Below are 18,669 nucleotides of genomic sequence, written 5' to 3' on the forward strand. Positions count from 1 at the left end.
TTAACTTTTCTACTTTGACGCTTTCTTTTGGTTTTGTGGTAGTGGACACTTTGTATAGCATCCCGTTGCATGGAAAAAGAATGTGTTTATAAACATGGAGGTGCTTGTGGTGCTGGTGTGGGGTTTTTTGGTGGGAGGAGGTATTGGCTTGGGGCAGGATGATTGGTGGGGTGGAGTTTTTTGTCTGTCTGGAATTACTGTCAGGTTCTAGTAAACTTGAGGCTATGTATGTTTGCTTTATGAGTTGATGTATACTACTTTATTGTTGGTTAAGATAAAATACAGTCATGCTTACTTCAAACTTAACCCATGGTGTTTCTCTTTTTTTTTTAATCTCAGATAAACATTGTCGTATATCATAAGAAGCTTCTTTCAAAACCTCTATTTTATATTGGCCAAATACTTCTTTAAATTTTGTGAGTCTTTGCTGATATCCATGTGATGTTTTGCACAAGGGTAACTCTAAAATTATTTCTCCTGCATGGTTGGTTTTCATTTTAACCAATTGCTACCCAGAAGTACCATCTGGAAACTCCTTTGGAAAACTGCACATACTAGTCATGCATCCCTAGTATTTCTTTTAGAGGTTGTAGAAAAGTATGGCATTAGGTAAAAAAAGTTGTGGAATGGTGTTGTACAAGTATTGTGGAATGGTGTTATAGATGCATGAGTTTGAATTTCTTGAGATCCAGAGCACTTTACTGTTCTCAAAAAATTTTGGACAGGGAGTCTATGACAATGGTTTTGAACTCTTATGAGTGTTTATCTTGCTTTTCGCACTAGGATTATTCTGTTATACCTAAATTGTGCTACTTTTGGCAAATTAGCTTAGCTTAATTTTTTCAGTATTTTGACGGTCCTCTGGATTTCTGATGAATTCTTCTTCTGGGTAGCCCTGTCTGAGCAGTCATATCTTCTTGACCTGTGTGGTTTTGAACATGTTGGTTGTTCTTTAAGAATACTGATTTGTGACTGGGGATGATGTATACTGGGATGTCTGATGAGGTCAGTTCCTGTCCACCCAGCTACTGCTCTGCAGGAAGCTGAGCTGCCCTTGAGGCAGCTCCTGGGTGGTCACAGCTTACATCAGAGAATCAGTTTCAGAGCTAGGTTTTTGGTTTGGTTTTTTTTTTTTTGGTGTTTGTTTTGTTTTGGTTTGGTTTTTTTGTTTGTTTGTTTGTTTTGTTTGTTTTGTTTTTTTTCTTTTCTTGAATTGCTGTAGTCTTAAAGACATTTTAGGAAAGGATGGCTAGGTTTGTCAGGTGGTAGTCTCAGTAAGGTAGTATAACACTGTCTATTTTGCCTCAAGGCAAGAGTTTTCAGTGTAATCAAGCATTCTCGAGCTAATCTGTAGTTTATTTTACTATATTTGTTTCTTCAGTATGTTGCAAGCACTAAAAACATTCTCGTTACAATTATTCTAAATTTGCTCATTTGAATTCAAGATCCTCATAAAACTAAATGTCTTATATGGTAAATAAAGGCACTTAGAAAACTAAAGGTATGTAGTTTAATCTTACATCCTCTGAAAGCTTTATTGAAGGTACAGCACCCCCAAATGGAAATATTCTTGATGGCATTTAGAAATTACATCAGACATGACTGATGTTCTTACTCAAATTTTGTGTGTTAGTGTAGCATCTGCCATATGTTATATCAGTACCACATTGCCTCACAATTCTTCTCTACATGTATTTACTTAACAGTATATAAGTTTACCATTGTATTAAATTTAGTTTTTTACTTCATTCTCAATGCTAATTTGACTTAACTATTTAATTCATATATTCTTAGAAACATGCTGGATTAACACAGATACTAATTTTAAATACTTTTTTAAAAAATCTTTTTATGTCATTTTAAGAGGAAGCTTAATGGTAGCTGAGTTAGTTTAATTATAGGAAATGAGATAGCTTTTATCCTGTTTTATTTTATTAGGGTGAAATTGATCAACTATTTTATACAGTTTTCAGAAGATTACAAAAAACTTGAGTATAGAACATTAATTGAGATTCAGTTCATGTCAATTTCTTTACTTTTTAAAACTAATTTTATTGTAAATGTGTATTGGTTTGACACAACTTGGTTTTAGGTATAAGGGGAACCACAAAGATCAGAAGCTGTGAGAAGCTGCTGGAAGCTTTCACCATGTCCAGCAGAACCAGATGGCTCTGAGGATGGACACGCTGCTGTCCAAAACTGGGCCAATGAGGCTAGTAACACCTATGTGATAACATATTTAAGAACAAAATCAGAACAAAGTCACAAGTTTTGCTTCTAGTCAGAGAAGAGGTAGAAGTGAGGGAAACATGGAGATACCAACGTCAGTGCAGAAGGAGGGGCAGGAGATGCTCCAGGTGCCAGAGCTGAGATTCCTCTGCAGGCTGTGGTGATGACCATGGTGAAACAGCTGTGCCTTACAGCCCATGGGATCCATGAGATCCATGCACAGCCTGTGGGGGAGGTGCTCATGTCAGAGCTGGTGGATGCCTGTAGGAGGTTGTGATCCAATGGAAGACCCAATAAAGAAGGAAAACCTTTCTTTCAGGCTAAAGCAGCCTGTCCTTGGAGGGCTGCACCCTGCAGGATAAGAGCCTTGTCACAGCAGTTTTGGAAAAACTGTCTGCTTGTGAAACTCATGTTTGCAGCAGGTGTGGTTTGGCTGCTGCTTGTGAGAGTGGACCCATGTTGGAGAAGTTCACAGAGAACTGTCTCCCATGGGAGGGACTCCATGACCTCACAGGGAAAGGACTCCTCTCCTGGAGCAGCAGAAAAAGATCTCGGTAATGAACTGACCAAAACCGCCATGCCCTATCTCTCTATGCTGTGGGAAGGAAAAAGAGAAAGGCTTGAGGGCAGAGTGTTTTAAGGGCTTATTTTACTTCTCATTATCCTCCCCTAATTCTATTAGTAATAAATTTCACTTTGCAACTAAAGTTGAACCTATTTTGCCCATAAAATATTTATCCCAATCCTTATCTCAGTCATGAAGCCTTGGTTGATTTTTTTTTTCCTTTTCCCTCCTTTGCCCAGTTGTGGCAAGGGAGGGTGAGTGAGTGACTCTTGTGGGTGCCTGGTGCTGGGCCAGTGTCAAACCACAACAAAAGGATACAGACTGTTCATACACATTGATAGATGTTCTCAAACTTAATCTCAAATGTTATTTCTCTGTATGGGTATGCTAAGAAAAAAGAAATGCTAGCCACTTGCCTTCTCTAAATTCTGGACTCATTCAAGCCCTTCAGGTCACCAAATGTTCAAGATCTTAGATTCCTCTGCTCTTTTTTTTCCTAATAACCTGAATTCTAATCCATAATATGGATTACTTATCACTTGGGCCTAAAATAAAACACTAGTCACTTATCAGTCCAATTTTCCATTCTTTAGCATGCTGTAAATCCTTCTTAGGCTTCTGTGAAACACAGAAGAATCTACCCTTCTCCTGTCCTCTTGGGCCACCAATAAAGTGAGCTATTCCTGTTACTAAAGTTAATTCTTATCTAGAAGCGTGGTCAAACTGAGGCTTAAGAGGGAGATTAGGCATTTGCTGCTCCTGAGCACAACCTTCATTTTACCATTAAGAACTATTAGATACTTTCCAATAACCTGTGTGTTTCAAGTCTATTTTCTCTTGTTCTAAACCTAGTGCTACTTGCCATTTCCTAACCCTAGCCATAAACCATGACTTTAACCCAGGTATTCCATTAAAAAGATGAAGAAGATGTTTAAAATTTATTTTAGCCTGTCCATGAGTAGAAGAGGTGGAGTTAGAGTAACCCACATGCAGGGCAGGCAAGCCTTCATCTGGCTTTCACCCTACCCCAAAAACACCCTATAGGTGCTGACCTAACTGAGCAAAAATAAATTATAAACTATAGACTTCGGTTGACAAGAGACTTGCACTTTGAGGCAGAAGTGCACAAACAAGTGCTGAAAGTTAGGTCAGTTTCTAGGACTGTCAGCCTGGCCACTTTTCTGTTTAGACTACCAATGGTAAACTTGTGAATACAATTAAGTTGGTTGTAAAAGGCTGAGCTACGCATTCAGTAGTTGGTGGAGTTATATGGGTGGGATCTAAAAGAACTTGCGAAGAATAGTTCATTTTAGCCCCAGTCTGCTCCTCTGTCTCTGCATGGAATTGTGGAGATGGGATTAGGATTGCTTTTGGCAAAAGAGTAAGTTACCTGTGTACATGGCATGAGGTACAGAACTTCCATGAGGGTAAGGTTTTTTAGCCTCTGGCTTGGAACTTTTAGATCCAACTATATTTGCAGTTCTGATTTGGATTGGGAAAATTGAGAAACCATGTTATAAATTATCTGGATTAAGATTAGAATTGGTGTTTGTAGATTGTTGGTAAATTGTAACACTGCATCTTACTTCAGCTAAATATCTGTATATAAATGGGAAGTTGAAGATAGGATAAAAAAACACCAAACCATAGGAAGTAGGTGCTATAGGAAATTGTTCCCTTCTGAGCCTTGCACTATTGGGCCTGATAGCACATTTGAAAATGTGGATGTGTGCCGTTGATACTGAAAAAAAGGAGTCTATCATGACAACTTCTCGTGCTGTAGTTTGTTATCTGTTATGAATGCTCATACCAGAGTTAACATGCTTCTTGTTTCAAATGTGGTTTGAATGTATTGCCGTGGTCAGGAGGCTTACTTGGCAACCACCTCTTTGAAAAGGAAATGTTGGATTTTCAGAAAGCCCTCTGGTGTGGATCAAAGCCATGCCACAGCTGGGGCAGACTGTTTGGCTTGTTGGTCACAAGGAGGAATATGAAGGCCTGTGATGATTCAAAATGTTAAATTACAGTAATTTCACGAATACAAGCCGCACCAATTTGACCAAAATTTTGGTGGAAACCCAGAAGTGCGGCTAATATTCCGGGGCGGCTAATCTATTAACAAAATTCTAAAAGCTGCCAACACGGAAGTGAGAGCCCGCGGCAGCCCCAAGCCAAGCTGGAGCCCGGCCGGCCCCGGCAGAGGTGGGAAAGCCTGGCAGAGGCGGGGCCAGCAGTGTGGGGGGCGGGCGGCAGAGCCTGAGCCAGCAGGGCGGGGCAGGGAGGGCGGCAGAGCCTGAGCCAGCATGGCGGGGGAGCCCGGGAGAACTGGGGCTAGCAGTGCAGGGGAGCATGGCAGAAGCAGGAAGGCCGGCAGGTGGGGCTGCCTGGCAGCGGGGGAAGCCCAGCAGAATCGGGGCCAGCAGCGTGGGGGAGCCCGGCGGTGCGGGGGCCTGCAGTGCCGGCCAGGGCGAGGAAACGCGGCGGCGGTGCAGACGGGAGGGGGCGGCCGGCGAGCCTGGTGGCGGCGGCGGCAGCCCTGCCGCTGCCGCGAGCGAAGCGCCGCCGCTCGCGGAAGCGCCGCCGCCGCGAGCGAAGCGCCGCCGCCGCTCGCGGAAGCGCCGCCGCCGCGAGCGAAGCGCCGCCGCCGCGGGGCGGGCGCGGCGCTCGCGAGGCGCGGCGCTCGCGAGGCGCGGCGCAGGGCGAGCGAAAGCGGCAGCGGGGCGGGCGGCGAGCCCGGCGGCGGCAGCCCTGCCAGCCGGGCGAGCGAACGCGGCAGCGGGGCGGTGCTGACGGGAGAGGGGGGCCAGCGAGCCCGGCGGCGGCGGCAGCACCAGCCGGCCAGCCCCGCCGAGCCGTGGCGCTGAGCTGGGCCACCCGGCCCCGTCGGCAACCATGAGCGGGCCGAGCCTTCCTGGCCCCGCCCCGAGCCAGTAAAGCCCGCTATGCCGCGATCCTGTTACTAATTGGCCAATTTGTGAAAGCTGCGCACGGATTCTCGCGACGAACGAAAGTGCGGCTAATATTCGGGGTGCGGCTTATCTATTGACAAAGACAGCAACATTGTCGAGGCACCGGGGGTGCGGCTTATAATCCGTGCGGCTTGTATTCGTGAAACTACTGTAAATGATTTTTCTTTAAAATTCTCTGTGATACTTATTAATATTTTATGAAGAGGTTGGTGATGAGAGTTTTGGGAATAGCTAACTGTCTTAAAAGCAATCAAAAATGCCCACATATGCCAGAAAATGAACATAGCTATTGGCAGCAAAAAGCAAGTCTATATCTTTTTCTTCTCTGATATAATTCTTTCTTGTCTTTATGCTGTAATTATGTCAAAACTTCCTTTCACATGCCGTGTCCACAGGTAGTGTTGAGTCACCTTCATGATTATCTTGACCTCCAGCTTCCACAGTAGCAATGCTCACCACCCCTTTGTGCAACCTGGTTTTGTGCTGTGAGACTGGCTGGACTTAGGAGAAGAAGGTGGTCTGAGAAAGAATATGGTAGTACTGGAGCTTTGTTTTGAGAAGAATGGGCTATAATCTTTATATATTTATTCATAGTATCTACTAATTGCTACTGTTTCAATTTTGTTGGGCTTCTGGGTTTTGTTTTTGTTTTGGTTTAATTTGTTTGGTTTTGTTATTAACTGTGCAAATAGATAGTTTGGTGAATTTGAACATCAATTTGTGGGACAGTTTGTTCCTACAAGCGAGTACTTTATAAAGATTTGGGCATGGCTGTGCAAAGCCAGTCTGCAGCTATGTTTAAGTCTCCAGCATTATAGTGAATGGATAGCAATGGGATTTAATAATAAAATGCATTTATTGTGGTTAAATACAGCACAAAGTGTAGCTGCATCAAATTACTTTTGAGATTGCTGGTTGAATTGTCCTTATTGCTGAATTATTGTAGCACACTTATTATCTAGTGGATGACAATCTACTTATGAATTAATGAGGGTAGCAAAATGAACACCGTGTTTTAAATAAGCATCAGCCTTACATTAATTTTTATGACTTTATGTTGAAAATCATGCAGATAAGAATTATGTTAGTACTGTTCGATGTAATGAGAAGAAAAACCTAATGAGGCTTTTTTCTTTCTTTGTCTGAACTGGAGGATATTTGTAGTGCCAGCAGAGTTCTCTTATTCTTTCTTGCTTTGAAACCATGGGATTCTTTGCTAAAAGAAAAGTTGCATCACTAAAGAAGAAGCATTCCCCCAAGAACTCCATACTTGGAAGTATATTTAACAAACACACCCTATACTCCTGCTTTCATCTTTTTTTTTTATTTTTGACAAAGAAAGTTTCTTGTGAGAACTTTTGAAATTGTAGAGCACGAAACACCCCCAAAAGTAAAATGCAAGAACAGAAGTGTTGAAAGTAACAGTGGTTTTGGTTTTTGTCATAAATATTAAATTATTCCTTATTCCTTTCACTACAGGTTCTTCAAAAACTAGGAAAAGCAGATGAAACTAAAGATGAACAGTTTGAAGAATATGTTCAAAATTTCAAACGGCAAGAGGTCAGTTACTTTTTCAGTTTCTTTAATTGTGTCTTTAAAATGAAATATATTTAACTTGCTGATTTTGAAGAGGGTGTTGCAGGGGAACAGGTAAGATTTTTTTTTTGATGGGTACAAGATTTTGTTCTGAGATTTTCAGACAGAGATAACAGTTGCATTCGTGCACACAGAGAGCTAAAATATGGGCTGAAAATAAAAGGACATTTGTAGTCATTTGCAATATCATCATGCTTGAACTGCTACAGATCAGAGTACATTTTCACCAGTAACTGAGAATAAAACCCAACCTCAACTAAATGCAGTTTTGTGGTCAACTTCTTAAAAAAAAAAAAAAAAAAAAAAAAAGAGAAGTATTTCTGTGGTTTCATTTTGTGGATTACTTTCATCATTGCTATATAATAATGTTGATTTTATAAGAGTGAGCAGATTAATAGTTTCGGACTGCACATGTGTTGCAAAGCTCCCTGTGGGTGCTAAGGTCTGTGGTGGCAGTGCTGATGAAGCATAACTAGGCAGCAATGCTCAACAGGAAACCAAAGGTGCTCCAAGAGTTTATAGTCTATTCCCAAAGCAGTCCTAAATTCTAACCCAAATTACTTGTTACTTTCTTGGACAGACTTTTTGGCTCTGTGGTGGGGAATTGCAATGTATTATATAGTACCTTTCTAATAAAAATTAATGCCTGCCATGAACTGTGGTAATACCACCAAGAAAATAGTGTTGTTACATAAGTATGAACTGACATATCTGTCGTCTTTGTGAGATGTTATTTAGAGCTGCTATAGAAAGGAACTGGAGAACTACTCCCACACATTTTACACAATGTAAAATTTGGCTCACATCAGTGTTTGCAGTTTCTGCTCAGAATCAGTCCTATTCTACCAAATGCACTTTCCTCCTTTCCATGTAAACAAAAAGCTTGCATCCTGACTGCTAGAATGCTTATTAAGTGTTTTGCATTTTATTGTCACTTCACCTTTACTTTCTTCAGTGAAGAGAGAGACGTTTCAAAAGCTACTGAGCTTTCTTCTTCACCAAAGAGAAATATACTGGGAAGTAAAGGAATCTCTTTCTCTGAGAAGGATAGTTCCTTCCCCAAATTTCTTGAGGTCAGGAAGATGGTGGGATTTAATAGATATTTTGAAACCTTACAGAGATACTATATTTTCGCTTTCCTTCCCTTTTCACTTTTCCCAGTCTTCTTGACTTGACTTTTTTATTATCTGATGTTGCTGCTTATCCTTCTTGTCCATATCCCAGGTGTTTGCACAGCTAGTAATTGTGTTTGTAGAACTAAGGTATATCTCTGAGGGGTTTCTTCGGTGTAGGACCAAATAGAGCATCCCCATGAAGAAACAGAATTTCTGGTACTTTTCTCTTATAGTTCAAAATTCTGAGATAAAAAAAAGAGGGGAAAGAGGAAAAAAATCCTTTTAAGCAAAATGATATTTCAAGTATTGGGTTTTTTCTGTCCTTTACCAAGAATTGTCTGTAATGGCAGTAATTGCCAATGTCTGTAATTTTAAGCTGAAAATCTTACTTAGGGTTAAGGAGGATATTGGCATTACTTAATTTTTTCCTCATACATTGATGTACATAGAGGCAGTAATAAACAGTAATAAAAACGAACTGCATGATGTTTAACCCTGAATGCGAATGTGAGTTGGGACCAGAGAGGGAATTGGGTAGGGAGGAGTGACTACAAAAAGAGCTACTGCAGTTATCATGACAGTCACATGCAGATTAGGCTAGATCCACTGACACACCCAATGAGAGAGACTGTATTTACTGAACTAGTCACACATGCTTACTGTGCTTTGAAGGAGTTCTGTTGTGCTCAATTCTTCAAATACAAGGGAAAAAATGCTGCAAAAGCCCTGTTTCTGCCATGTTCACCAATATGAAGCATAAAATTGTTTAAATTTTCTACATTTTTTTCATGCTTTGATCTACAATTTATTAGTAATGCAAAGGTATGAAGCATTACAATGTGCATCCAAATTATCACTCTTACTAACTAATGCTGTGCACAACTGCTGTCTTCTGTGAGCTCAGGCAGCCATCCCTTCTTGGTTTACATTCAGTCCTGCTTTCAAGTTCATTTTGCAACTCTAGAGGCTTTAGATGAAGAAAAGTTAAATTCTAGATGTTAAAGGATAAAAAGGTAGTCTGGTGGATTTATCCCTGTGCTGAGGTTCACTAAACTTGATGTGGGCCGTTCAGGAGGCTTGCAAGAACAACCAACCCTGTTAGAGGCTGTCCCATCTTTTTCAGCTCCCTCCAGGATTATTTGTCTCTCTGGTGGTCACTGTGTGGTGTGTCTCCTTTGAGAGGAGGTCCAAGCTTTACTTTGTTTCTTGCAATCTCATTTAGCAGTGATTTGTCTGTTGCTTGGCCACCTCACCTACTGACAGTTCATTCTGAGGAACACTATCACTTCAGTGCTATGTCTCTTTGCAAGTTCTTTGGTGCAGCTGGTGCTACATATGCCCTGGGGATCCTGGTAAGCTGAAAGCTATGAAAACGGTCTGTTTATCTTGTTTGCCTGTGTTACTGAGCATGTAACTCTTGAGAAGTCAACTAACCTTAAGTATAGAATGATCTTTTTATTATTACTATCCAAAGATAATAAATTAGGACTTCCAGTTCAGCCCACTGAAAGGATGAAGGAAAGAGCATGGTGCTCATTATCCAGGGAACAGAAAACTGAAAACCTGAAATATTTGCCTGAATAACAGATTAGATAGTGTACCAAACTCAGAAGGCTATGAGTAAGGATACATGCATGACATGGTTTGATACTACTCAAAGACCAGGCACCCACAAAAGCCGCTTACTCACCCTCCCCTGCCACAGCTGGGCAGAGGAGAGAAAAATTTCATTAATGCTTCACGTGTTGAGATAAGGACCAGGAGAAAATAATCCAAGGACAAAACAGGCTCACCTTAAAGGTACAAAGTGAATTTATTACTATCAGAATCAGAGGAGGCTAATGAGAAGTAAAATAAACCTTTAAAAAATAACTTTTTCCCCCAACCCCTCACTTCTTCCCACTGAGAGCACAGGGAGACAGGGGTGAGGGTTTTTGTCAGTTCATCACCTGAGGTTTTCTTCCATCACCCGAGGGAGAGGAATCCTTCCCCTGCTACACCGTGGGGTCCCTTCTTATGGGAGGCAGTTCTCTGTGAACTTCTCCAGCATGGCTCCAATCTCATGGGCAGCAGTCCTGCCAAAACTGCTGCAATGTGAGTCCCTCCCACAGGGAATGGTCCTCCCAAAACTGCTGCAGCATGGGTCGCTCTTCCATGGGTGCAGTCCTCCAAGGACGGGCTGCTCCAGCCTGGAGTTTGTTACCCATATCCCAGCCTGGAAAGCAGGGGTGCCCTCTCTCCACCGGGTCTCCCACTGGATCGAGCCTCTTCCAGACATCCACCTGTTCCAGCAAGGGCACCACCCCCACAGGCTGAGGTGGATCTCTGCATCCCCCATGGATCCCTGGGGCTGTGGGTGTATCTCTGCATCCCCTGTGGATCCCCATGGGCCGTGGGTGGATCTCTGCATCCCCCATGAGCTATGCATGGATCTCTGCATCCTGCATGGACCCCCATGGGCTGTGGGTGGATCTCTACATCCCCCATGGATCCCATGGGCTGCAGGGCACAGCTGCTTCACCATGGTCCTCACCACGGCCTGCAGAGGAATCTCAGCTCTGGCACCTGGAGCACCTCCTATCCCTCCTTCTGCACTGACCTTGGTGTCTCCATGGTTGTATCCTTCACAAGTTCTCACCTCCTCTTCTCTAGTAGGAAAAAACTGTGCATGCACACTCTTTTTTTCTCCCCTTAAATATGTTGTCACAGAGACGTTACCAGCCTCTCTAATTGGCCCAGCTTTGGCCAGCAGCATGACCATCTTCAGACCCATCAGGGATTGGCTCTGCTGGACATGGTGGAAGCTTCCAGCTGCTTGTCACAGAAGCCACCTCTGGGGCCCCCTTGCTACCAAAAGACAGGCCATGCAAAAGCAATACAGCAGATTTGTGTAAGGAAAACATTCATTTAGATTCCCCAGTCATCCATTCCCATGTCTTTCTGAATACAGTTGGATAAGAGCCTCTTCTAGACTTGACAACCCAGAGGTGAATTACCCAGATGAATCACTGTGGAGAAACTGAGTCATCCCATGTCTAGAGAGAACAGAGCACAGTTGCTTTGCAGAGCCTGAGGAATTTCTCTATCAAAACCATTAAGCTCCTGCAGCTGATGCTAACAGTAAAAACATTTAGATTTTGAATAGTGAATACAGGTGTTTTTCATCTTCCACTTCAGTTGTAAACTGAAAATTGCCACTCTGTATCAAAGCTTGTGGAACAAAGAAAATATGTAAGCTCATATATGACGGTATGACACAGTTTGTCATTGTATTGCAACAAATTTCATTAGATTCAAACATTTGTCTTTGCACAGTGAATTGTGAATATGCTCAACCTATTAATCGACTCTGAAGTACAGAATGAAGGGGAAAAAGATAATTTCTTCATAATTCTCTTATTTGTCTTGTGAAATTGTCATCAAAGGCCAGTGAGGATTTACCAATTTCATCTGTATTCTGTTTTTCAAGCAATTGCATCTTATATGTTCTTTTTTTTCACAGGGACAAGAGTATCAATTACCTTTATCCCCATGTATATTTTAATGACTCACAGTCATTAAAAGTCACACTTAATTGGTATAAGAAAGCAATATTCTATTTCATTTATATGCATATTTGCCTCTCTTTATTTGTCTACATGTAGTTATGAGACTTCTTTTACTTTACATGCTACAGTTAAAATATATTTTAGTGCTTAAATCCATAAATATTATGCACTCTATATGTACACACAGGAGATGTAACAGTTGCTACTACAATAGCAGCTTCCCATAGCATTGTGTCAGAAAAAAAGCAAAATGTCAAAGGCTGTTGTTTACAGTTTCTAGAATTAGGTGAAAAAGAAGAGCCTTTTTTTGTTGTCGCTGAGTGATCAGAACCTGCTTCTGTGGACTGTTTTACTTAATGTAAGAACTGCTCATTGGGCGCAATTGTTATGGTTCCTGAAAAGGCTTATCCTGTCAAAATCTTCTTTCACAAAATCATGCTTGGCTGCCTTACAGCTGTGTCATGACATTGTCTAAAAGTTGGTTTGTAAGACAATTAACATTTTTTGAAGTACAGTAATTTCACGATTATAAGCCATACCATTTTAACTAAATTTTGGTCTGTACCCAGAAGTGCGGTTTGTAATCCGGAGCGGCTTATATATGAACAATGTTCTAAAAGCTGCCAACTCGGAAGTGAGAGCCTGCGGCAGCCCCAAGCTGAGCTGGAGCCTGGCCGGCCCCAGCAGAGGGGGGAAGCCTGGCAGAGGCGGGGCCAGCAGCACTGGGGAGGCCAGCGGTGCAGGGGGGACCTGGCGGCAGGAGAAAGCCTGGCGGTGCAGGGAAGCCCGGCAGAGCTGGGACCGGCGGTGCAGGGAAGCCTGGTGGCAGGGGGGAAGCCGGGACTGGTGGGGAGAAGCCAGGACCGGCAGGGGGAAGCCTGGCAGAGCCGGGAAGTGCAGCAGAGGCGGGGCCGGCGGCGCCGAGTGGGGGGCTGGCGGAGCCGGGGCCAGCAGCGCGGGGAAGCCCGGCAGAACCAGGGCCAGCAGCATGGGGAAGCCCGGCAGCGCGGGGGCTGGCAGAGCCAGGCCAGGGTGAGCAAACACGGCGGTGGTGCAGGTGGCAGGAGGGGGTGAGCAAGCCTGGTGGCAGAGGCAGCGCCGCCCGGCCGGCCCCGAGCAGCCCTGCTGAGCAGCAACCCGGGCTGGGCCACCCGGACCCATTGGCTGCTCCAAGCGGGCTGATTCCGCCCGGCCCCGAGCCGAGCTAATAAACCCCGCAATCCTGAGATTCCATTACTAATTGGCAACTTTGTGAAAGTTGCACACGGATCCTCGCTACGAATGAAAGTGCAGCTAATAATCCGGTGTGGCTTATATATGGACGAGGACCTAAACGTTGCCAACACCCCAGAAATGCGGCTTATAATCAGGTGCAGCTTGTAATCATGAAATTACTGTACTCTTTTTGCATCAGCTCAGCTGTACCATTGATGACACTGGTCCTGGTTCTTGCCTTTAGAGTTTTTTGGGTTTTTTTGTTTTTGTTTTTTTTTATTAATGTATATAATCTGAGAAGTCTGTTTCATTTGATGCACTTTACTTCAATTCAACATGCTATTTAATAACTAGAACAATAAAATTCTTATTTTTGAGCCTTCTTAGTGGCTGGGCCACAAATTTTGTGGTCTCCTGGAAGATGCCTAAAACCTCTGTGTTTCTAGAAAATGTTGCAAACCCATTTTTATCAAGTGGTAAATATTGCAAACCCATTTTTATCAAGCACTAGATAAATATTTCAAAACCCAAATCTCCATTTATTTAAGAAAAGGATTTCAGATTTTGGGAGACAATTCTAGGGACTATAAGGGACCTGATTGTTGGGGTTTAGGATTTTTCCGTTTCTTTCTCTCATGGAATTTTGTCCCATCTGTTGCAAAGAAACCATCATGACTGATACTTAAGACAGACAAAAGAAGTTGCCACAGGAAGGGCGTGGCTGGCTACTCTCTTAGCTAGGGGCTTCTCTTGGAGGGGTGGAGGTACAGAGAGAATTGGGCTGAGGAAAAGGGGGCTGGGTGCAGCTCCTGCCTCTCTTGCTCTCTCAGTATTGGAGGAGGCCGGTTGCTGCTCTCAGGGGAGCAGGGGGCTGAGTTCACTGCTGCCACTGGAGCCCAGCCCTGTCCTGTTTCTTCTGCTGTGGCCTCACACCCCCTTGCCTAGTGGGATGCCCTGCAGTTCCAGCTACAGCCGCAGAGTTTCTCACACATCTCATCTACCATTACAGGATCTTGCTAGCCCCTGCCATTCCAGCTTGCTGCTTCCAAAGTCCCTGCTACAGTTCCTTTTGCTATCCGGAGGAGGCACCAGGACTGGCTGCCCCCCATGAGTTTGTGAAGGAAGCTCCTTCTCCATCCCCTCCCGCCGGCTGTGCCACTGTTACTGTGTGGAAAGAGGGGGCTGGGCCCACGCCACAGTGCCCCCTGCAGGCGCGGGGGAATCATCGCAACTGCCCTGCCTGGCTGGGAGCCACCAGCGCCTCTGGCGGCTGTGACCGGAACTGCACGCGAGGGGAAAGTGCCCAGCAGCTCAGAGAAGCTGGCACTGCACTTGGAGTTCTGTTTGTTGTTAATGCTGTTGTTGCCTTGTTATCCATAAACATACTAGTAAAGAACTGTTAATCCCTTTTCTTGTATCTTTGCCTGAAAGCCCTTTAATTTCAAAGTTACAATAATTTGGAGGGAAGGGGGTCATATTCTTCATTCCAAGGGAGGTTCCCGCCTTCCTTGGCAAACACCTTTCTTAAGCAAAGACACTGATAAATGGTAAAATAGCAAACAGATGCAATGGCAAGCAGATAGATTTCATATTGGATTACAGATTTGTCCAAGTAACCTTTTATTACGTTAGGCTTCTCTTAATGTAATAGTTATTTTCATTCATATTACAGAATTCTGTAAAAGACCTATCAATAAATAGTGCCTAAATTGTTTATGAACTAAGAGACAGCGCTGCTCAACACTGTGACGTGTAACAGCACATTACAATAAGGAATGTCTTCCAGGTGATATAGAAAATGTTTTCAGCTATTTCTCTGATGTCTTAGCAATGGAATGACAAAATTCCAGTATTAATTAGTTGTGCATTATTACTTGATTTTTTTTTTTTTAATTAATCATCCTGTGATCCAGGTTCAAAATTTTCAGTGTTCTACCTGTCACTAAATTGCTGTATTTGGGTTTTGTATGTCATTCACATGCTGACTTTTCCTAGAAAGACGTATTGTGTTTACATCCTGTATATGACATGATAGAAAAATCAAACTCTTCTATTTTGACTGAAAAGCTGTAAATTGATAATTCCTGGAAAACAGATCATCCAGTTGCAATTTTTGTTGAGGCAAGGTGTTCTTTAATTTCTGAGTAGATGCATCAGTTTTTCTGATCCATCAGGAAGCAAAAGCTGATTAGACAAAAATTATGGGGCTTTAGTTTTCCTCATTAACTATTTTAGTCTCACAGCCAGCAGTGCTATGGCTCTCTTTTTCTTACTTCCAGTGTTAAGATATTAAATGCCATGAATTTAAATGAAAAACTAAACTAAACATACCCGAGAATCAGTAGTACTGAAAAGGGCCTAATGCTGCTCTCAGGGTACGTAAGGCTTGTGGCTGTAGATTGGTAGACCCTGAAACACTGAACCTTCTTCTCTCACTGAGTGCATGTCTCTTTACCAGCTGTATTACACTGACCATATGATGAGACAAGAGAGTAGAAAGGTGGTAGTCTACATTGTTCAAAGCAACAAACTATTAGTTGGGACATTGCTGTGAAGAGCTGTGTTGACTTTCCCAAAAATGGATGTTGGTTTGGTTTGGGTTGTTGGCATGCCTCCTTTGCTCTTATGTAAAGTTAAACAGGATTACGTAATAGATTTTTTGTGATTTGTGTATTAAATTTGATAAGGTGAGTTAAGAGCACTGATTTTTGGTGCTGGAGTCTGGTAGAACATGCACAGTGTTATCAAAAAAACGGGTTGTGGGAAGTTTGCTATGGAGACTTTCCTCTGGAGTTTCTTACATCTGACTCATTTTGCTGACTTATGTAGAATAAATGAAAGAAATTATGAAATTATAAAAGGAGCATCAGTGCTGTCTTGGAAAATTTCATTTCAGAGGGCTACAACATTGGTGAAAGGATACCTATCTTTCATTCTCCCTCAAGAAGCTGCATCTCATTTAACAAAATTCATGGCTTTAATGCAGTTTCTTGGAGCGGTGGTTTCAGAACTACTGGATGTTTTAATTTGATAGAACAGAAAGAGAAGGAGCATACTAGTAAACACCATAAAAGGACAATATTAAGTATGTGACAGTCTTTTAAAAGGTACTTTTTAAAACCTGTATGTAACAGTTTGCAAGATGTGCATAGTAACCAATGCAGTATTTTCATCTTATTAATTTTAATTAGTCTGTTAGGTGACAAAAGTATATCTGTCTTCAGTAATAATGAGTTTACTCTAGAAAATGTGTAGACTAGATACACATTCTCAGGATTCACAGGGCTGAGAGCTTTTGATGCTGATTTTTTTTTCCTGGTATTTTTAGAAAGGTCTGATTTTGTTGCCATTGAAACAGAGATTATCTCTCAAATTCAGTAGAAGCTGGCTCATGGATTTTTCAGTGTCACATCACACAACAATTGATAATGAAGGAAAAGTCATATGACTCTATCATGCTTAGATATTTCAGGTGTTCATGGCCTGTTAATAACCTAGACTGAGGGAGATGCATAATAAAATAATTATTTTGAATGAAGTGTCAGAACTCATAACAGCACATATGGCAAAATATTTAGATCATGTTTTAGTGCTTTGACTTTTTCTTACACATTTCCCTGAACAGCAGCTGCTGATGACGCACAATGCTAATCAAGCACAGCAGATCTAATAGTGGTTTAGGGTAGGAGTTACAAAGCTGCACAGAAGTATAGTTATAAACATAGTGTTTGAGCAATGTGTTTCCCTTACATTTGTGGTGTTCTGCTTAGCCCTAGTGGCAAAACACCATGTGTATGACTAGAACTGGAAATGAAATCAGCTAAGGAGGCTCTCAGCCTTGTAACTGTGGTTTGCTGCTCCCAGAACACCAGAGATTTTTTTTAATAACTGAAAGTTGTTACTATATGGTCACCTATTCAGCTGGATCATGATGAAGAACCAAGTTTCTATACCTTCAATTTTTACCACAGCAACTCAGGCCAAAGAAGTTATGAAATGCAAAGATAACTTCTATGCTTTCATGTGACTACTCACAGTGCAAGGGATCCTCCCAGGAGGAGACATAAAAGGGGAATTTCTACCTAGTTTCTGTCTAGTACTTGCTGATCCTCCTCTTCAGACATGAGATCAAGAAATTTGCTCCTGGGTACAATCTCCTTTCCTCTGGCACTTAATGCCTTGGTCCATGGAAAGCAGACAGCTTCTGTCATCCCACTGCCACCCACAAGCACAGAATGAAATTAGCTCCTGCTGTGTTATTTAGCATGAAATAATGTGTTGCAAAAGGCACTCTAGGGTAGTACCTTTTGCTAAACAGTACTAAAATTTTCACATAATATTTTCTTAAAGGACACAACGTCAAGATACTTCTTTCAGAACTTTCTGTTGTTATGTAAGTAATTAAATATGAGGTTAAATCCACTGCATCTGTCTGGCTCCTTGTTTTGATATGCAGCTTTGATTCCAAAGCTGGGGAAGAGATTGCCTTTCCTTGGAGCATCAAATATGGTCCCCAACCAGGAAAGGTTGGTGGCTGGCTGCTCCTTCACACCTGCTGTTAGCCAGCAGCTTTTCAGACACCACCCTGGTGGGTCTATTCCCGTGCTCAGACTTCAGTTGATTAATGGATTTGAGAGCTGTAGGTGACTTGTTTCAGATTAAATTAGTGTAAAAGCAAGATTCTCTTTGTTGAATCCATGAAGTGAATTCAATCTGCTTTCTAGGCCCACTCGGGCATTTTTACCTTCCAAATTCTTTAATATTTCCAGGAGGTTGAACAGTTGCTCTTTTCTTACAGAGCACGCAATTTGAGAGATGGGGGTGAGGGCTGTTGACGATCCCATTCTAAAGGCCTACAGTTCCCTTCAAGAAACTGGGAGAAGTGAGTTTGGTAGATGCAATCTGTGTTGTACTGTGTGTACTGGTAAGACAAGTATCTTTTCAGAACCACAATTTTGACTTAACATGGCTGCAGCTGTGATGGATTTTAAGCACCAGATAGCATCTATCAGACCGAATTTCTTATGATCCTCTGTGTCCGAATGCTCTGAGCACTGAAGTTGCTGATGACAAATCCTTCACTGACATCAGACATCCTTTGAGTTAAGTGAAGTTACAACAGGTTATACCTTCTGCTTTCTAAAGTATTCACATTATTCACATGCACCATTTAGATTCTAATTTTTACATGGAAAATATGAGAGAAACTTCAAAGGAGTCAGTCATATTGTGAAGCCATCAGTCATATTTTGCTGCTGATTTTTCCATATGGTGTAGCTGTATGTGAGAAAATGTGACTGCAAGCTGATATGCCTGTAGTTTTCAACTGCTTTAATAAATAATTTGAAAGATATTGGAAACTGGCAAATATGGACAGTTTCAAACATTTTCAGGCTACTGGAGATGTACTGAACAGCATCTTTTTAGCAATA

General features: G+C 42.3%; 1 protein-coding gene across 3 annotated transcripts in view; it reads left to right on the top strand.

Moving 5' to 3' along the window:
• The window catches only part of AMPH (amphiphysin), a 134,986-nt gene that overhangs the window by 55,601 nt on the left and 60,716 nt on the right, over positions 1–18,669 (top strand). For all 3 annotated transcript variants that reach the window (XM_033074668.1, XM_033074756.2, XM_033074844.1), the window contains exon 2: positions 7,243–7,323. In XM_033074668.1, coding sequence (XP_032930559.1) covers positions 7,243–7,323 — 81 coding nt within the window. The remainder of the gene's footprint in view (positions 1–7,242; positions 7,324–18,669) is intronic.

Source organism: Catharus ustulatus, chromosome 1 (assembly GCF_009819885.2).
Source record: "Catharus ustulatus isolate bCatUst1 chromosome 1, bCatUst1.pri.v2, whole genome shotgun sequence".
NCBI classification, from domain to species: Eukaryota; Metazoa; Chordata; class Aves; order Passeriformes; family Turdidae; genus Catharus; species Catharus ustulatus.